The 22,072-nt window shown below is 40.8% G+C and overlaps 1 protein-coding gene across 2 annotated transcripts in view; it reads right to left on the bottom strand.

Moving 5' to 3' along the window:
* The window catches only part of LOC135707709 (solute carrier family 66 member 2), a 95,083-nt gene that overhangs the window by 10,348 nt on the left and 62,663 nt on the right, over window positions 1–22,072 (bottom strand). For both annotated transcript variants that reach the window (XM_065229591.1, XM_065229590.1), the window contains 2 exons: window positions 6,582–6,746; window positions 6,369–6,523 (listed from right to left, as the gene is read on the bottom strand). In XM_065229591.1, the coding sequence (XP_065085663.1) occupies window positions 6,369–6,523; window positions 6,582–6,746 (320 nt within the window). The remainder of the gene's footprint in view (window positions 1–6,368; window positions 6,524–6,581; window positions 6,747–22,072) is intronic.

Consider the following 22,072-nt stretch of genomic DNA (forward strand, 5'->3'; position numbering starts at 1 on the left):
CATAATTTAAAAAAAAAAGTAGAAGGGTCTGTGCCTAGAGGCACGAACGGAAGCTTGACGTAGGACCGCTAGTGGACGGAATAAATGTGAAGAGCATTTAGTTCTTTTAATTGATCAATTATCTATTATCTCAACTCTTTCCGTTTTTGAATGGTAGGCGTACCAAATTTGTAGTAATTTTTATCAAAGAGAAAGTTGATTAAGAGAATCAATCAAAATCACTTGCACCCCTGCTTCCAAGTTTGGTTACAAGATTACAACTCTGGAGAGCATTTTCTATGGTCGTTGGGGGCTTGTGGTTCTGAATACGGACAAACAAGCACAGATACATTCTATTCCAACTCTTTACTGATGTAAGCTTGATGGCCCTGAAAAGGGCCGTTTTATTGAAGAGGACATCCATGGCCACTTACGCTTGGCGTGTTTAGTGTAGGTGCTAGCATCACGGACCTCATTTTCCAAGAACACCTTCAGCACACCTCGTAGATCAGACCGGAGATACGTTTGACACCACCACGGCGAGCCATACAAACGATGGCGGTTATCTCGAAGAACTTTGCGATGACGCTTGGCGCCTCCATTACCAGACCTTTTCCTCCTTTGCCACGACCAGTCAATTGTTGCTTGTTAGGTGTGAAGGAGTGGACTAGCCACCACCTTTCTACTGCTGCTATTGCTGTTCACCACACCATCCGAAGCGAAAATGAGCTAATGCCATACAGCAGGCAGCGCTCTTTTATATCTTTTCAGGTTAAAGCAGAATGATGTGCAACCAAGTGGTATAAAAGCTACAAAGACTCCTCTCATTATGAGTAGTTTGCTATCAAGTAGCGGTTTTGTTTCCTTTTGCGTACGACCCAACTTTGAGTTTAGTTCACTCATAATCGCCAAAAGTGCAGGAACTCAGCGATGAGTAAATTTGTCTCATGGTTTCCTGTGGGAAATCTGAAAAATCCGCCAGAAAATGAAGAAATTGACGAAAATTTTATTCAGTCTCGTAGTAGTACCAATAGACTGAGTGAATCCAATCTTAACTTTTCTCAAATTCGGAAATTTTTCCCTGGAAAATCCTGGAAAAACCTGGGGAAAACATGATTACCTCTCACCCCAGCAGGCCTGGGTCCAATCTCAGTACGGAAAACAAATCTCGTGTCACTTTTCAATAGGTCCTATCTACATTGATCGATTCTCTTCATCGACACTCTCTTTCGTAAATAACTCGGCTTCACAAATGTTTCCTGCCGTCTTCGTCGCATAAGATGCTAGATTGCTGCTTCTTCCATCGAAAATATCCGGCCGTGGCGATTCAAAGTTGATCAAGGTTGATCAAAATAATGTATACCCTTGCTTCCAGTTTGATTACATGAGCATTTTGTGTGGTCGTTGGTTCTGAATATGGACAAACAGGCAGATGTAATAAGCTTGGTGGCCCTGAAAAGAGCCGTTTTGTTGCCAAAGTTGGTGATGATTTAACCTCCGAAACCAAACAGAGTGCGTCTCTGTCACTTCAAAACGTAGATGACATCCATGGCCGCTTACACTTGGCGTGTTTAGTGTAGGTGACAGCATCACGGATCTCATTTTTCAGGAACACCTTCAGCACACCTCGTAAATCAGACCGGAGATACGTCAGACACCGCCACGGCGAGCCAGACGACGGATGGTGGTTATTTCGAAGAATTTGCGTTTGGTTCTGAATGTGGTGATGAGTGTGCAAAATATTACGCAATTCCATCCTCCCTATTTGCACGCGCCCGAAGATCGGAGGCGAATGCCACTTCGACTTTTTTCGTCTACTTACTACTCTCTGATGACTGTGCTGGGGAAGCAGCATATGCATGTAGGTAATTTGTGGATTTGTTAGTTAATTCGACGCTTTTGGACAATGCTGGACATTTACCAGTTTTTCAATAGTTTCTTGTTGAAAATCAACATTCGGAAGCATTGTTATCGATGCGTAGCCATATTTATGATCGATTGGTGATAACATTATTGAAATTGGACCAGGGGCCACTGAGTTATTAACGTTCAAAATCTTTCTTAATTTGTTACATGTTCCATTTTCGGTATTCACAAAATGTACCCCCATATAGAAATCAAAGACGTAGTCCTACGTCAAAACATTTTTTTTAGCGAAGTGAGTGGAAGTAACCCCGGTCACAGGAAGATTTGTTTGCTCTCAATTGTGATATTTTAACCGTTAAAACGACCAAAACGATAGCAACATGAGTAATCATTATCAGGGAAATCACAACATCAAATTTAGATTTTAATTTGATCTCAGGCTTTACTCGGGTAGGGGGTCCAGCCGCGGTTATACGCTTTGACTAGATCCAAGGCCGCTATGTAGACATGGAGTGCCTCGTTCATCGCCTCTCGAAGTACGTCGCCCAGGCCAGTAAAGTACGTTCCGGTACCGTGACCGGGTCTGAACACATGCTGCCGGTGATCGAGATGGTTGTTGTCCTCGAAGAAGCGAATGAGACGGCGATTGACTATACGGTCCATGACTTTACTGGTGCAGCACTTCAGAGAGATCGGACAGAAGTTTTTCGGGGTAGAGGCCACTTGCCCTTGCTTTGGGATGGGGACTTACAGACTGTGGGCAGGGTGTTCTCTACCCAGATTTTATTTATTAGGTCTAGCAGTTCGAGTTTGGTGCTGGGCAGGAGATGTTGCAGCATGGGCCCGAGTAGCACACGTTCATCACAATAAGTTACAGCAACTTGTTTATGACTGAAATATAAGTATATAAGTATATAAGTTTCTACAATTGATTTGTGACAAGCGTGCTACTAGGGGTATCCTATGTCATCTGGACCGGCGGATTTCCTTTTGCTGCGGGCTACCGAACCGCAGGATACCGAATGAAATTCCTGTCGTAGCGGTCAATGGCTGAGAATGAGGCGAATTAGTCGCCTGGCCTTTCTTTTTCCGTTGAGGGCGTTGACCTGGCTCCACAGCTCAGACGCCGTTTGGTTGGAGTTGATCCCCTCCAAATATCCTCCCAGCTACTTTTCTTGAAGGCTGAAAGCCTCCTTAATCAAGCTAAATAATAATAATACTTTTCTTGACGTCCCTGATAAGTTGCCGGCACTCGTTTCGCTTGGAGCGGTAAAGCTCGGCGGCTCGTTCCATGCCTGCACACTTAGAAATCAGGGTTCCTTCCATTCATTTTGGCTATAAAAATGTTTTATGAAAATATGGAATAATAAGATATTATTATAATATTTTGTTTGTGTAAGCAACAAGAAAAGATTGTGGAGTTTGTGTTTGACACATAATACCAGCCAATGTTGCTGCATGAGAGTGGCAATAAGCTATTTTGTCATTTATCTCACCCACTCTTCGCTCTTCACTCTTCGCGAAGAGGCGATCAGAAAATCGCTCATTGTGGCTCTGTCAAAGCTAAATTTGCAGGTTTTATGTGTCAAACTCAAACTTTAAAATCTTTTCTTGTTCCTTACACATACAAAATACCACCATAATATCTTATTATTCCATAATATTCTAAAACATTTTTTTAGTCAAAATGAATGGAAGGCACCCTGTTAGAAATACTTAATCTTACACGTGACGGAATCCAGCTTGTCATGTTTAATTAACTGCTCCGAGACTGAAAAGTTCAAAAGTACGTTTGATTGAGCTGGATTTCGCGTCTATTATGACTCAATTTTATGTCAAAATTGACGCTCGTATATGTAAATCTCAGAGCACCTAGATTTACATCAATTTTTCTAAGTGTGTGGGTGGTCCTGGCACGAAGAGCTTTCCTTTTGGCCTTGATTGCAGATTTCGCTTCGGGACACAAGGGTTTTTTCGACCGAGGTTCGGACTGGTCTTCGGGATGGCGATATTGGCGACCCCAGTGATCATCCCCATGAGTTCTTCCATGCTCGTTGCTGGGTGGTCGGTGTATGCCTGGGTCACATTATCGTTGAAGAGTTCCCAGTCAGCTTGACCGTAGAGCCACCTGGCCACGTAAATGTCAATCGTTGTTTCGTATTGGCCGCGAACGAAGTCCAGCTATAGTGGAGCCACGGGGGTTTGCTTTGGGGGCTAAAGCTCGTTGGAGTCTGTTCAGCTGGTTCGGGATTTTCCCGTATGCCAGGTAGATGACTGGAACCAATATTGTTTTGTTTGTTTACGTTTTGGGAGTTGTTGAACAGGTAGATTGAGGTTAGGGCGACGCCACTGAAGCAAACTATCTTATTTAAAAACTCTGACTAATCAACCACTCGATCAAACGATCAGCCCAATGACGTTTGACCTAACATCAAGTGGTATACAGCAGGAGCGTTCGGTATTTATCACGTGTTTTCTTTGTCCGCTCGATCGTCTAAGGGTAATCAAGTGAGATACAGTGCAAGACAATCTAAAAATAATTTCCTCGTTCACATCCGAAACGATCCAGAGTTTGTGACCAAACCGGGAAGTTCCGTCGGTCGTAGTGCGTGAGTTATCCTATGGACTGTTTCGTAGATACGTGTGTCCGAATCCATGAATTCGTGAAAGTGGTTATAGTGCGTTAAGAGATGGCACTGTGAAGATCAGTGCTAAAGGGTGATACGATCAAAATTTGGTCAATATCAACTTGACGTATTTCTTTCAATTTTGCATTTAAAAAACCTGAACACCCCTCATTTTGAAGGTGTGTGTGTGTAGAATGTTGCTCCTATTTTGATTTTGGAATTCACTCTTCAGTTGTCAAAATGCCGTCCAAGCAAGAAGAGCAGCGTATCAAAATTTTGCTCGCGCATCGCGAAAATCCGAGCTACTCGCACGCAAAGTTGGCAAAATCGCTAAAAGTTGCCAAATCAACCGTTACAAATGTAATTAAAGTGTTTGGGGAACGTTTGTCGACATCCAGGAAGTCTGGATCGGGGGGAAATCGAAAACCGGAAGCCGCTGAGACGACAAAGAGAGTTGCCGGTAGTTTCAAGCGAAACCCTAACCTCTCTCTCCGAGATGCCGCAAATAAGCTGGGTGTATCGTCTACAACCGTGCATCGAGCCAAAAAACGAGCCGGACTATCGACTTACAAGAAGGTAGTGACTCCAAATCGCGATGATAAACAAAATACGACGGCCAAAGCGCGATCCCGGAGGCTGTACACGACGATGCTGACGAAGTTTGACTGCGTGGTAATGGACGACGAAACCTACGTCAAAGCCGACTACAAGCAGCTTCCGGGACAGGAGTTTTATACGGCAAAAGGAAGGGGAAAGGTAGCAGATGTTTTCAAGCACATGAAACTGTCAAAGTTCGCAAAGAAATATCTGGTTTGGCAAGCCATCTGTACCTGTGGCTTGAAAAGCAGCATTTTCATAGCTTCCGGGACTGTCAACCAAGAAATTTACGTGAAAGAGTGTTTGAATAAACGTCTGCTGCCTTTCCTGAAGAAACACGGTTGTTCCGTACTGTTTTGGCCGGATTTGGCATATTGCCATTACGGTAAAAAGGCCATGGAGTGGTACGCCGCCAACAACGTGCAGGTGGTTCCCAAGGACAAGAACCCTCCCAACACGCCAGAGCTCCGCCCAATTGAGAAATACTGGGCTATTGTCAAGCGGAACCTAAAGAAGACCAAAAAAACTGCTAAGGGCGAGCACCAGTTCAAGGCAAACTGGCTTTCTGCGGCGAAGAAGGTGGACAAGGTGGCTGTACAAAATCTGATGGCAGGGGTCAAGCGTAAGGCCCGGCAATTCGGATTTGGAAAAGCGGAAGCCTAACTGAATATTTTTCCTGAATTTTATACTAATTGAACTTGAAAAAGAAATTTAATTTGATTTTTTAAATAAACGATTTCACCGATTTACACGCGTTTTCCCTTGACCAAATTTTGACCGTATCACCCTTTACTGCAATGAAAAATCGTTTTCCCAGAGTTGTGGCTCCGTTGTTTGAAACAACGGGTAGAAAAACCTCCAGTGGCCGGCAATTAGAGCCCACGCTCGAACATTGGTCTACAATGTGCAGACTTCTTCAGTGTCTTGTAGTCGAGTATTAGTACAAGATACTGAAGAAGTCTGCACATAAGCAAATAAGGTAGTGGAATTAAATGGAAATTACTAATCCTTCTCTCTCTCATTAATAACTTTTTATTTGTTTGCGTTTTGAGAGTTGTTGAACAGGTAGATTGAGGTTAGGGCGACACCACTGAGTAAAATACAGACCCTTCGAATATTTGATGAAAGATTTCACAAATAGAGGGAGGCGGATTTGTTAATAATAATACTGAGATAAGTAGTGTATTAAGCTTACAAAACGGGGGAAGGGATGATTTGTTGGTAGTGAATTCCCATATGCCGTAATAGGAACACACCATAATAGGAACTTCACGTCCATCACGACCCAGATCGACTCACCTGCAGGGTTCCGCAGATCCAGAACTGCGTCGGTGCATTCCTTAAGATAAAGTAACCAGTCTTGAACATATCACCAGCGGTCCACATGATCACCATGCAAATACTCATACCGTGCGTGGACTTATTCTTATAGTTTCTAAGAAATTGCGGTGCACCTAAAACGAGACACTTCGTTAGTAATATGCTCCTCCAGCACCCATCAGCAGGACTCACCTAACATCGCTTCGGTGAAGACTGCCAGGAAGCCAACGGTTTCCATGAACCAGGTCACGGACAGCATCAGGTAGGTGACAGCCGCCCCGACGACCCACACCACCAGCATAAAGTCCAGATAGGACTGGAAGTCGGTCCAGTTCCAAAAGTACCGCGAGTCAAAATCTGCGTAAGGAGAAGGAGAAAAGGAAGAAATCGAAAAAAAATTGAATTAATCAACTGTCAACTCCGTGCAGGGACATGCAAACAGATCAAATGAACAGGAAAGAAAACAAAAACGAACAAACGTGTCACAATGGACTCTGCTGTATGGAAATGGATTGCACTTTGGAATGAGTAATTAGTAATGGCACCGATCAACGAACGGTCTACAATGCTTTGGAACGCTACAAAACAATGACAAACGTGGTGGTTAACGGTTATCCTTTTTGATGTCTTGTCACGAACAACAGTGGGGTTAATAAATTATTTCTGCGATGATGGAACGTAATATGCCGATGCGATGGTCGTTATGATGGGGCATTTTTTACGCTTTCTACGATTAATGGCTAAATGGATCTAAACTATACACATTGCATTGCTCCCAGGTGTGGCCACGCGGACGCACCCCACCGATGAGCGAATGCCCGTGAATTCCGGACGATGAAATACGTGAAATGGAAAAATTAACCTCGTCATCGTGTTTGCCTGGCTTTTACCGGGCTTTTACGTGGAGTTCCTTTTTTATCCTCCACCAAAGCCGACCATGTGGATAATGGTGTCCGAGTAACGGGTGCGTGTTTGACTGTTGGAGCAAAGAAGAAAAAAAAAGTATAACAGGGAGCGGAGATGATTGCGACCCCGGTCGACCAGATCCGGATATTTTCCCTAGGGGGATGGCGCTACAAAGTAAGTGATTGTTTGATTTGGTCCCAACGAAGGACATTTACTACGACGCGACGTGGTGCGACACTGGAGAAGTATAATCCTATCCATTTCGGAAGCCGATGGGTACTAAGCCTGCGAAGGTCATGGTCAGCGTGGATTATGTTTCAGTTGTTCTGCACTTGTCAGGTTATGATTGAGTCTTTTGGGATACATGGATATTGACTGAAAATGTGCAAAAGTCACGATTTATAACGGGGGTTTGTAAGCTTTATTGTTTGCGGAGCACTTAAGGAGATATACATTATTTGCGGAGCAGTGTATTACCTTTGTTACTGCCGTAACATAGGTATTAAAATCGGATTTCACACGTCTTGCCGTCTGTGACCGATAGTAATTCACACAAGCTATCTCACCTGTATAAAAGATTCCCAATCGATAGATCTCTGCTCGATCTGGCTCGACAGTTTGAACGCGACATCGTAGAATCAAATTAAATATGAAAAATCGACCCGGCAAGATGAAATTTGCTGATGTCTGTATGTGCGTGCAGCAAATCTTCGTGCACTGATCTATTGTGTTGATGGCAAGAGTTTTCATACTTTACAATGTATCCCATTAAGACTTGTTGGATTTTGTCCCTTTAAATTTGTGCACGGCCGATGAGATCAACCCAAATTATAGTTCAGTTTATTCTTAATCGCAAAAAGTGCAGGAACTCAGCGATGAGTAAATTATCCCCATGTTTTAAAACCTCAATGAACTCATTCAAAGTGTTTTTTTTTTTTTTTTTTTTATGTTACTTCATACGCGAAGTTAACGATTTTCAGAGTTGGTTGGAAATGCTAGCATGAAGCTTTAGTGTGATGATTTATTAGCTAGAGAATGATCTTTTAGAAGAGGGTAGGTGGATAGTTCCGTTAGAGTACGGCAGTATGAAAATTGAATAGAAGTTGAAAATGAGCGAAGGGCCATTAAAGCGACAGTTTTACAAGATAGAATGAACTGCTGGAAAATGATAAAAATTTAAGAAAATTTTACTCAGTCTAGTAGTAGTAACAAACAGGCTTGCAATTGCTCATTACAGCTAAAATGCTATGTTTCGCTATTATGAAACAATGGGATACTTTAATGATAATTTTTATTTGTAAGATGCAAGAAGAGGTGGCTAAGTTTGTATATGACATATAAAATTGGTCAATTTTGCTTTCAGAAGGTCACAACTAGCGATTTTATGATCGCTGATTGCTCGCTCATCGCGTTGCTCATCGTTACAGCTAATCGCTATTGTGACCCTCTGAAAGCTAAATTGACATGTTTTATGTGTCATACACACACTTTACCATCTGTTCTTGCATCTTGTAAATAAGAATTGCCATTAAAATATCTCATAGCTTCATAAATCCGAAAAATAGCATTTTTGCTGTAATGAGCATTTGCAAGCTTGGTAACAAAGGATGCTAATTTCAAATAACAAACTAAAGTGCAGGGTGTCCATTCAAATCTAATTTTCAAATTTCCGGTTTTTTCCCGGTTATTTAATAATAAACCAAACCACAACATCACCTCCGCCTTAAACAAAAACAGGCGTTCAAAAATAACCGTAGTGATTATATGATTATCTGATCAGAATTGTTTTACAATCCGTCAACTTTTTAGAAAAAAAAAAATGAGATGAGATTTGCATTAACATGTTGATGATCTAGATCTCAAAAATCTCATGGAACCATGAATTCGTATAAAATCAACGAGTTTCACTGCAAAAAAATGAGCCTAAATTTTGGTATACGAAGATTCGACTTAATGATAGAATGGTAAAACCATAATATGATTTGGTTTATTGGGTTTTCCAAAATGTCTGGACTCACCAAAAGAAATTCTAATAAAAAAAACTAGGTAAGCTATCGTGGTAGAAATAACAGCAAAATCACCATTTGCCCCGTGCGCGAACAGATTGCGAGTGAGAGCAAGGATTTTTTGGATACTTTACCACACTGAAAGACATAATATGAAAGTTGTAAACAGATGTGTACACAAGAGAATATAATGGTGTATGTGACATAAAATTGATTGATTCCAAGTAACATTGCAAGTTTTATAAAGGCTTTAATGATTCTTCAAGACCAAATTATGGCCTACAAGACTATGATAAACCCAAAGTTGATATTTGGGGTGAGTATTTATGGTCTTTCCCGGTGCGATTTGGGTTTTCCCGCATTTTTCCCGGTTTTTTCCCGGCAAATCTGGATTCATGGTTTTTTTTCTCGGATTTCCCGGTTTTCCCGGTTGGATGGACACCCTGAAAGTGTTAATTTTTATACGATAGATGAGGACAACTTTTTAGGAAGGTACAAATCGGTTTGATCGTCTCTCTTTACCAAACTCCCCCGTTGGAGAGGGATGGTAAGGAGTATCCCCCCCTTCCCGCCACCACTGGCAAAAAGAGATGATCACTGACTCGCTCATGTACCGACGATGTGTTTGAAACAGTTTTATCGATTGTACCGCACTCAAGTTGTTTTCTGAAGGAAGGCATCCAAAATGACGTTTACTACCACTCGAACTTTGAAATAACCCATTATTTTGAGATTTTTTTCTTCTAGAACCACGAAAAAAGTAGCCAACATTTGTGCGTTTCATAAAAAAAAGAAATTAGTTGGTCAAGTTTTTTGAAATCGCTGGTAGAAAGTCACGCCACAACTGCTTGACAAAGTGGTCAATTGTTACCTCTACCACGGTATGTGACCCTGCCATCGTCGACTTGACGATCTCGACGGGACACGGGTAGGGTGGTGCTGTTACTGTACCTTTCAACCAATGATAGTAATTGATGGTAAGCTCCCATCCAGAGTTATGTACTTCACGCAGAAGTAATACAAAACAAATAGTTAAAGTACATGAGCATATCAGAGCGCTCGCCATACGACATACAAATTCATGAACTGGTGGGCATGGAAAGCTTTCAACTGTTCACGGGCGATCAAACCGACTCAAAATTGATTCGTCTTGACTCAATTTCCTCAAAAATGGCTTACTCAAAAGTAAGTTGAATTATCCGGGCTTTTACAGGAAAAACTTATCGAATATGAGGAAATGATTTCATTCAGTATATAAGTATACTCAGACTGAGTAAAATTTTCATAGATTATCCTCATATTTTTCGTGGAAAAGCCCGGAAAATTTAACTATCATTTGAGTAAATCCATATTTGACGAAATTGAGTCGACTCGACTGTCAAAGCCAGTAAGATGAATAAAGACATATCGTTCTGTTATCCAGTATATTTCTAGACTAACATTTGAAAGGGGCGGAAGAGCCAAAATGTAAACAAACCATATTTTGCCACATATAGAGAGAATAGTTCACAAACTACTCGATAAACACGAAAAAGTAGAAGAAAATATCACTTCAAATCATCAAAAACGTTTCTTCTTACATGGCGTATTTCCAACTTTCAACTCTATGATGCATCTGGTTGTTACGCCTTGCACCAGAACTACGAATTATATCGTTTTAATATGTCAAACGTATTGAGTCTGTAGTATCTAGTCACGCCCGATTCATTTGAAATGCATCCGATTGATAGTTCACGTGTAAACAACGAACAAAAAGAAGACCAAAAAATCTCCGGGCGTAATTCCACTCTCAAAAAATTTGCGAACGAAGAACCAAGGCGGAACAACAAACAAAAAATCCCGAGGGTGTACTTCCACGGCGTATCACCAGTGTTGGCAGTTCAAAGGGTGGAAGATCCGGGGGGTAACAACATGTATGAAATTATCAGGGCGTACGACAAAGAAAACTTTTTTTGAGTTTTTGGTGATGCATGATGTTAGATTACACTATTAACTATATGTCAAGCTTATAAAATCATCCAGAAAATGGAAAGTCGTGAAATAGGATTAATTTTTAGGTCATCAAAATTCAGAAGCGATTTTCTCGATATGGTCATTTTGGAATTACGCCCTTTTCAAATGTTAGTCTAGATTTTAGGTTCACTCAAGTGTCCAGGTGTTAGCATTCTGAAGTTCTACAGTCTCTACAAAGACTTCTATGATGGTCTGATTAACTATACGAATTTGTAAAGGGTGTGCCATTTAAAATCCGCACACATTCAAATTGCTCTAACTTTTGATCCGTTGGGTAAAATCAATTGAAATTTTGCAAGTGGTGTCACGTCCACATGTGCAACCTGTGCACGACACAGATGTAAATAATTTTAAAATATGTGTTTAGATTTTTATAGATTTTAATGGTCTCATTATAGCTGTACTTCTTTACTCCAGACCACAATTGACCATGAATACACTATTTTAAAGTGTGGTTCAATTAAATCTTCGACCTTGGTTTGTTTCAAGAATGATTAAATTCAGTTCGGATGGTCTGCCTAATCCCTAATGCATTGATTTCTAAGCATGTCGATATTACTACCATGACAAAACTCATCAAATAGTGCACCTAAAAGCGATCTTTTTTGGTTGGCGGGTGGCAAGTTTGTGAATGGTCAAATGCCTGATGTAAGCCAAGCAGACCTCCTATCACCTCTTGAAACATACCACAAATTTTCCACGATACATGGCAGTTTGCACCACTAGTTGTAATTCAAATTTTCAGCAGTCACGCGTCAAACGGGAGCAACACGAAAACAGTAGTCTGGTACGCTTTGAATGTGTGTCATACTTGCAGACCGGTTTGAATGTGTGAGTTTAAATTAGAAGAACATTTTTGATGTATGGGTGCCTAAAGTGTGCAATTCTCGCAGTGCACTTGGATATCTGATTGCAGGCAAAGAGAGTAAAGGAAAAAGAGAGCGCAAAAGCTCGCTTTCACTCTACTTACAGTTGTAAATCTCTCAATTACCGATGGTTTGGCCGGTGCGCCTGTCAAAACTTATGAGCTTCCCCTGGCTCATTCTGATAGTGTTGTTTTGATGACTAAAGAGTTGATTAATTCAAGTTTGCTACCCAGGGTACTACATTAATTTTCTCTAGATTTTGACACTGTTTTGTATCAAACAATGTTTTCGGAAGTGTTTGACGGATATTCTTCATTACACTTCAATCGAAAGAGTTAGCCTTGTGATAAAAATTAGAATTAGTTAGGTTTTGCAATTCCTCCTGCTTCGATTAGCGCGAAAAGGGCTATACAAGTTTTGTTTACACAAGATGATAGGCCCTTCAAATGTTACGTTAGGTAGTGATTAATATAGTAATTGAGAATATGTCCCTCGAATTCATGGTGGTGGTAAACTATAGCGAACAAAGCTAGGTGCACGCGACGCCTCTGAATTTTGCGTAGACTAGTTTAATGTGTATTGTTTACACTCTGTGAGTTGATTTAATCAGATGCGCAAAAGTTTTCCGGACTTTCGTGCAGAATACCAAAACTCGTGTAACGTTCAGTAGTCAAAAAAGCCGTGGCCGGAAGTTGTGCGACCAGATGTTAACGGAACCACACTGCTGCGTAATGGATGACGAGACATATGTGAAGGCGGACTTCAACCAGATTCCAGGAAACCTGTAGGTGACTGCCAAGCATAAGTGTGCTGTTCCCGAGAACCTCAGGACACAGAAGATGTCGGAGTTTGACATGCAGTTCTTAATTTGGCAAGCGATTTGTGCTTGCGGAGAGCGGAGTACACCTTTCGTTACCGTCATGGTGCTGAATGAACAGGTGTATTTGGAAGAGTGTCTCCAAAAGCAGCTTCTCCCTCTCCTGAAGGCTCACGACGATCCGACGATCTTCTGGCCGGATTTGGCATCATGCCACTACACGAAGCACGTGCTAGAGTGGTATAAGGCGAATAATGTCAATTTGGTGCCGAAAGAACTGAACCCCCAAAACACTCCGAAGCTGCGCCCAATAGAAAAATACTCTTCTAAAACGACCTAAAGTGGTGAAGAATGTAGAAGAAAAACTGTCGATTTTGAGGCCGCGCAGAACCTTATGGCTGGGGTCAGTGTTGGAAAAATTTAAAAAAAATCAAATCTCACCAAAGCTCAAGATCACGCTTGATTTTCGTAGACAAAAATCAATAAGCACACAACTGTAGTTGATACTGCAAGCTGTCATGTCGCAGCTTGGAATATCAAGCTTACAAAACTCACCACCTACAAATCTCTTCAATCTGTGGTGAGATTGAGTTTCATGATTTCTAGATAGAGCTGGAATTAGGGCGTAACAGCCTTTGTAAAAAATGACTTCTCTTGTTGATTTCTCGGAATTCAAAGCACGCCTACACAAACCAACATATCCACGGGTAGGAGAAGTCTTCCTCTACTCGATGGTGATGTCGATTTGCCATGGAGAGCCATGACTTCCGAGAAATCATCGAGAGAAGTCATTGTTTACAAAAGCTGTTACGCCCTAATTCCATATATTCACATATTAATTTGGTGAATTTTCACTTAAATTTTACAGATGGAAAATTTTCAAATAAACCTGCTATTCTACCTGATTTATTTCTGACCGACCAGGGATCAATTTTGACAAACAATTTCTTGAAGATCGGATGATCAACAATAGAAAGATTTTCTAACACAATAATTTAATTTCGAAGTGTCAAATTTAAGTGGAAATTCACCAAATGGAACACAGCCTTAAATTGAATCTAGCTTGTGTTCGATTTTGACGTTCTGGTTCTATGGGATTTTATGTATTTGATTTAGTCCAATGCTGAATCAATGGTAAAATTACCAGGTTGCTTAGAGGTTTTATTTTTCATGTTGGTTTCAATCAGCGATGACATGTATCCTGATTTTTGTACATGATAAAAGCTGGGATGGTTTTAAGGCTGTAAAGCTGTAGTTTTCATACAAAACAACTAGACTGGATTGATGTATTTTCCAGAAGTATAACGAGACGATTACTTGAATTGATAACGACTAGAAGTTATGAACAATCTCAATTGAACCTTTGAAAATCATGAATTTTGTGATAGCGCCGAGGGGGGCGAGTCTAAAGGGTGTCCACGATGAAATTGCCACACTATGAAATTGCTCTAACTTTTTAACCGTTGGGTAGAATTTAATGAAAATTTGGGTGGATTTAGTTCATAGTGCATTATTTACATCCTGCAAGTTTTAAAGTCCTGTGATCAAAACTCGCGGAAATGGAGTCGAAAGAACAGCTCGTGCGTGATAAAATCTTGCGCATTCATCACGAGAACAAGGATCTCTCGCATCGTTCCATCGCTAAAACGTTGGGAATCGCGAATTCCACGGTGTCGCGAGTGATTAAGCGGTTCGAGGAACGGTTGACCACCGATCGGAAGCCCAGAAGTGAAGGAAAAAGTATATCACAACCGCGTAGTTGGGGCCTTCAACCGAAATCCGAACGCCTCCGTTAGGGATGTGGCTAAGAAGCTGCACCTAAGCCGAAGTTTTGTCCAGAAGACCAAAACTAAGGCTGGGCTTCGAACGTTCAAGGTACAAAAGGCCCCTAATCGCGACGAGAAGCAGAACAAGTCCGCCAAAACCCGTGCCAGGAAGTTGTACCTCAACATGCTGACGAAAATTGAATGCTGCATCATGGACGACGAAACATATGTGAAGGCCGACTTCAAACAGATCCCCGGCAACCTGTTTTTCACGGCCAAGGATAAGTTCAGCGTTCCGGAGCATGTCCGCACTCATAAGATGTCCAAACTTGCGAAGAAATTCCTGGTTTGGCAAGCCATCTGCACGTGCGGGAAGCGGAGTGCACCTTTCGTGACCCAGGACACGATGAACGGACAGGTGTACATAAAAGAGTGCCTCCAGAAGCGGCTGCTTCCTCTCCTGAAGGCCCACAACGTCCCAACAATCTTCTGGCCGGATTTGGCCTCATGCCACTACTCCAAGGACGTGCTGAAGTGGTATGCGGACAATAAGGTCAATTTCGTGCCGAAAATGTTCAACCCTCCCAACACTCCGGAGCTCCGCCCCATCGAGAAGTACTGGGCGATTATGAAGCAGCACCTTCTTAAACGACCTAAGGTAGTGAAGACAGTCGAAGAACTGAAGAAAGTATGGGTTTACATGCAAAAAACGGTTGATTCACAGGTTGTGCAGAATCTTATGGCCGGGGTTAAGGCCAAGGTGCGGGCATTTGCGTATGGACTGTAAATAAAATACGAGTAAAATGGTAAAATGAAGTTTAATAGTTATTTCTCAATCCCTGAAAATTTGATGGCAATTGGATGAAAACTCGAATTTTGCGAATCAATTTTGTGTGTGGCAATTTCATCGTGGACACCCTTTACCTGTGATGCAAGAAAGATTTTGTTTTGCTGTGATTAGCTGCACGCACGCTGAGTAGACAGAAAGAATATTAATGACGTTTCTGAAGATTTCATCCAAAATGATGATACGCGATGCAAGTAAATGCGAAAAATGATAGAAGATTTATCAAAGATTCATTCGCTAGTTTGAAATTTTTCGAGCATCTAGAATTGAGATTGAGATGTGTCACACCCCTCGGGTAGCACACATATTATTAAAACGTTTGATAAAAACTCGTTGTCCTCCTGTAATGTTGAGAAAAGGAAACCTTGTCCTCCTTTATCTCCAAACCTCAAATAAAAAATGTCCTCCTTTTCAAGTTTTTGATATGGTGACCCTATCCATAATGGCTAGCAGCATTCGCTTCGTTTCTGCAACCGGTGAAGATAAAAAAGATGGCATTATTATACTTAATCTTTCTAAGAAAACGAGGTGCAATAGAATCATTTTTCCGTCGATTCAACTATCAGCTTCAATCGAGGCTTCAACTTTACACGTTATGAATAGTCGTGCAATATCAAATGAGCTTGTAAAATCAATATCAAGCATTATGTTTTGCTCAAATATCACGCGTGATATTGAGAGCATATGAGAATGGAAAAATATCAGTTAAGGCCAACGTTCGCGCATTCGGATATAAAGGCGAAATAAATTAAATGAATCATGCCAAACCTAACATTAATTGTTTCTTTTTACTCCCTGAAAATTTGCTGATAATCGGAAAAACTCAAACAATTTTGAGAATTAATTTTGTGTGTGCGGATTTTTAACGGTACACCCTTTAGAGCAATGTGAGAACTTATTACATCACGTAAGACTAAACGCCTGCGCAGGGCTTCGCAAAGCTTCAAAACATCGTGAAGGTCTGCACTTGTATTGATAAAAATGCCATAGCTCCTCCAAATCATACAGGTGTTAGGATCTTGAATCTTCTAGAAGTACAATTGTAACTATAGTAATTGTAGTAATTGACGGAGCTACCGCACTAAGGTACAAAAGTATTTCTTTTTCGACAGTTAAATATGTGTAATCCTCTTCAACTTCGCATTTCAGATAATAACATTAATAGTGTTGCAGAATATGGAGACAATTGTTTTTTTGCTAATAGAAGTGAACGAATTCCAGCAAGTACCTAAACAGCAAACCAATTCCCGCTTTCTATTTCCACCCATCCATTAGTCAATCGCTCTCAAATGATAGTTAATCTAGAGCAAAGCACATCTGCGGAAATGACTAAACGGAAAAAGCTTTCAACCTGAACCAGCACTAATGGATGTTTTCGTTAGAACCGTGCTTCGCCGCTGTTGTTTGCGAAAAAAAAAGTAAATTTTGTCCCGGTTCGGAAGAAAGGATCAACTTTGGCAAATAGTCATTTCCCGCCGCCAGCGTTGTACATACGTTTCCGTTTTGAGTGATATCGGACGCAACAAAAAAAAAACAAATCTCAAACCCGTGATGACGACCGGACACCTACCGGAAAGTGTCCCGGTTTTGCATCTTTATTCAGGTCGTTCTGGGAAGGATATATCCGTGGCTGTCTGCGGTCGACCGACCTTGAATTCGCCACTCCGGGCAAGGATTAATTCGAAACCCCCACCCAAAAGAACGGATAAAAGTTGGAAACTCATTAGCCAGAATTAGTGTGCTTGAGTCCTTTTATGTGAATGTTGGGCTACCTGCTAATCGCGCTGGCTTTAATCACACTTCGACGATCAAACCAGAATAAGACGTTATGCTCATGGTCAGAAAGGAAAAAATAACTATTTCTATTTTGGTGAAAGCGTCAACAACATTTCCCTCCTTTGGAAGGCCATCGGAATCATTATGGTTAGCTACTTTCCGTTCCCAAATGGAATACATTCGATAAGCGTAGAGTGACGTCCAAAACTATCGGCACAACCGGGTTAGCCGTCGTGTTGCGTGTCCATGAATGGGTTTTTCATTATGTATGATTTATTTACGCGTTTGATCCGGAGAAATAGTGGTTACCGACGACAAGGCCGCACCCGAAATCAATCAATGCAACTTTGACCCACGGTTCATGGGCGTGGAGAAGTAGAAGCACTCTCCAACACCTGCCGATTGCGCTTGGGTAGTGCCGATCGTTTATCAACTCTAAGGTTCTAAATGTGGAAATGTCAGGAGTCGGGCAAACATTTCCTAGCCACTGTGGTAAGAAAATGCAAACGGGTGGTAATTTATGTGCTCATACAAAAGTGCACCCTCTCGCCACCATTCGCTTTGTGGCGAGCAGCGTATTTTGAACACAATTGAGCGGTGGCATTTAGCCATATTTCACACTCCATAAAGTTTTCACGTTTCGCTACTGATTGTAACGTCTACGAGGCCAGGCGAAAAACAGGAACGTGGGTGGTCTACTGCTACCTGCAGTAGAAAAAAAAAACTTCCGATAATATGCTGCTGTAGGCGGTGTGCAGCAGTTGAGAGAAAAATGCAAATGTTGCAATTTTTATCGCTCCTGGAAGAAATATATCCGAAGGTAGCCTGTTAAAGGAACATCAATATTAAAGGCATAATATAACAGCACGACATTTTGCATATGTTCTGTGTACTTGGTGAACTTTTGGCATGAGGGATGTTCAACATCAAATACATTTTGTATCATTGATTAGGTAAGTATCTACAGATATATATAATTACTCAATTTCTGCGTTGTTTTCACGGCCATTTGCCTTGTCAACACAGGTCTTATACATATGTCAACGATCAATGGTCCATTACATTAAAAATATAAATAAAAATTCTAAAAACTGGACAGCATTGAACAAGCAAAAATTGTCTGCGATTTATTCAGCTCTTGATTTTTTTATAGAAGGTTCTACCGACTTGTTGTAGTTTATTTTCAAATTGGAACTGAAATTATGATTGAAAGGTCTGTTCAGTTTATAAAACGGACACACGCTTCGTATCAAAACAATTTTATGTGTCTACTTAAATTGGTAGTTTCTTCGTCAAGTATGAAGCTCTACTTATGAGTAACATAGAAAATAATCAATATACCGTTAGCATATTGGACCAAAAAATCAAAAAAAAATCGATTCCTACCTTACAACATCCACATTTTAGCATGTGTCATTAACTTTACAGCACTGTTTAACCTTCCTAATGCATTAGGAAAAAGTTACACATTTTCAGGGCTGGTAGATGGTATGTAATACAATAGTAGTGACTTTATTGACTAAAATAACGAAAATAGTGACGAAATAAAGACTTTGAAACAATAAAAAAAAAAAGTGACTAATAGTGATATTTTTTGATCGAAAACACCACAAGTTAAGGGTTGTGTCCCAAGCACGACCGAATTATTGACGTACGACTACGAGATTGCCTTTTTTGCTTAGTAATTTATTTAATAATTACACAATTATTAATTTATAAATTTTATTCTAAAACAAACAAACACTCAATTCAAAGATTTGAAATTAGGGGACATTGAATATTGTTAATTGGATTCAATTTCCATATTATAAAAATCAGTTCCTATCCCATTCAAAATAACCAATATTCAGGTTCCTGCTGTATAACGGTTACTGAATCCGGAGTGAAAATTCGCTATTTAAAATGCATTTCATATAACAAACCGGTTTATTTCCTTGATTTGTTTTCCGTCGATCTTGTTTTCCGTGCTAAGCACCAATGCTACCGACGCTAGGGAGGCAGCTCCCACACCTGGACCCTAGCTATCGACCCATTAACTCATGAACCGGGGACCAACGGCAGGGATGTTATGCCTCAGAACATCCCGGCGGCGCCAACTGGGATTGAGAACCCAGGCCTGCTGGGTTGAGAGGTAATTACGCTTACCACTACACCACTGGCACCGATACAGCGAACCGGTTTAAATACATATAAGTACGTCATACCATATTATTACTTTTTAATGTTGCAAAATTATGATAGATAAACTGAATCGCATTTGAGTTTGTCCTTTATCTGTGTTCAAACAAAATCATCAGCACCATCTAATAGGTCTTGTGCAACTGAACAACTCGGCCAAAGGTAGAAAGTCAGTTCGTAACACTGGTGAAGAAATTTTCAGCTAAACTGACCCATAAATACTTAAACAGGGGAAAGAAACGCTCAAGCCCCCTCCTTACTGAACTATTCAAATCCAGTGTTACTCTGAGCTACATACCAAAAGCATGGAGAATGGTTCGAGTTGTATTCATTCCAAAAGCTGGAAAAAATAGATAAAACGACTTCGAAAGCCTTTAGACCAATAAACCTTTCATCTGTTCTGTTAAAGACAATGGAAAAAATTCTAGATGATTTCATCAACTCAACAAGTTTAGCGAGGTTACCTCTTAGCAAATTCCAATTTGGTTATCAATCAGGTAAATCTACGATAAAGGCTCTACAATCGCTAGTTATTAAAATCGAGAAATCGCTTTAGCGGTGCCGGTGGTGTAGTGGTAAGCGTGATTACCTCTAACCCCAGCAGGCCTGGGTTCAATCCCAGTCGGTGCCGTCGGAATGTTCTGAGGCATAACATCTCTGATCAGTGCCGGGAAGTAAAGCCGTTGGTCCCCGGTTCATGAGTTGATGGGTCGATAGGTAGGGTCCAGGTGTGGGATCTGCCTTCCTGGCGTCGGTAGCATTGCTGCTCAGCACGGAAAACAAGACCGACGGAAAACAAATCAAGGAATAAAAAAAAAAAAAAAGAGGAATCGCTTAAAGCCGTGGTTGCTTTTCTCGATATTGAAGGTGCATTCGACAATGCATCCTACAGCTCAATGCGTTCAGCTATGGAAGCAAAGGGCTTGGATAGCTGCCTTATTAATTGGATAATGGCAATGCTCACAGATCGAGAAATATCTGCTGATCTTGGAGACGCCCAACTAACTATAAGATCGGGGAAGGGTTGTCCTCAAGGAGGAGTACTATTACCCTTATTGTGGTCTTCAGTAGTGGACGAACTCCTTAAAAGTTTGGCGGAACAAGGTTTCGAGAAGATTGGTTACGCAGATGATGTGGCCATTACGGTGCGTGGAAAATATGAAAATATGATTTCAGATCGGTTACAAACTGCGATCAACATGATCTTCAAGTGGTGTAGGAGAGAAGGTTTAACCCTTCAAAAACTGTCATGGTGAAAGGTACCACCAAAAGAACACAAGTTATGTTGGTGCAGCCTACTGTAGATGGGGTTTAAAATGAGTTCGCGGAAGAGACTTAATACCTAAGTTTTGCTTTGGACCGGAAACTAAATTGGAACTCTCATCTCGATAAGGTTATCACTAAGGCTAGAAATGTGCTATAGGTTTGCCGTAAAGCTGTGGGGGAAAACATGGGAACTACGTCCAAATATGGTATACTGGATGTATACAGTAATAATTCGACCAAAAATTACCTATGCTTCACTGATATGGTGGCCCAAAATGAATGAAGTAATCGCTCAAAAGAAGTTAGGAAAACTGCGAAGACTTGCATGTATATTTATGACAGGGGCAATGAAAAGTACACCATCTGTTGCCTTAGATGCCCTTCTCTATATTCTGCCCTTGCATCAAACTACAGGCAGCAAAAAGTGCCCTACAGTTCAAACTTCAAAATAAAATTTTAGATGGCAGTCTGGTACACACTTAGAAAAAATCATGTAAATTTTAAGTGCTCTGAGACTGACATATACGAGCGTCAATTTTGACATAAAATTGAGTCATAACAGATGCAAAATTCAACTCAATCAAACGTACTTTTTATCGAGTAACAAACTTTTTAGTCTCGGAGCACTTAATTTTACATGAAATATTTGTTTACGTCTGATCCTTTATGTCAAAGATGGATTGCGTCACGTTTAAAATTAGTTATTTCTAAGTGCGTAGGGCATTTGAGTATCCTTAAGGATTTCAACTTAAATTCAGCTGTTAATACAGTGGAGGATTGGATGGTAACGAAGACAAACTATGATGTTCCCTTCAAAGCGGTTTAATCAAGCCACCATGTATGTATGTATGTATAGTATATATATATATAGTATATAGTATAGTATACATTGTATACGTTCAGGATCTATTGTTTTTTACACGGAGGGGTCGACAGTGGTTGAAAGTACTGGAGCTGGGGTCTATGGCCCTGAAGTAATTAAAGTTGTACCAATGGAACATAGTACCACAGTATTTCAAGCAGAAATTCAAGCAATCATTGAATGTTTGAATATCTGCCTAGTAAGGAAATACAGGTGTGCTAAGATCTGTATATTCTCGGACAGCCAAGCAGCTCTTAAAGCGCTTAAGGCGTTGACATACCGATCAAAGCTAGTGTGGGAATGCATTCTTTCATTAAAACAATTGGCCGAAAGGAACGAAGTTACATTATACTGGGTGCCCGGCCCGGTCATTGTGGTAT

Source organism: Ochlerotatus camptorhynchus, unplaced genomic scaffold, assembly GCF_037179485.1.
Source record: "Ochlerotatus camptorhynchus isolate MF236.1 unplaced genomic scaffold, CSIRO-AGI_Acam_v1.1 ptg000316l, whole genome shotgun sequence".
In the NCBI taxonomy this organism is placed as follows: domain Eukaryota; kingdom Metazoa; phylum Arthropoda; class Insecta; order Diptera; family Culicidae; genus Ochlerotatus; species Ochlerotatus camptorhynchus.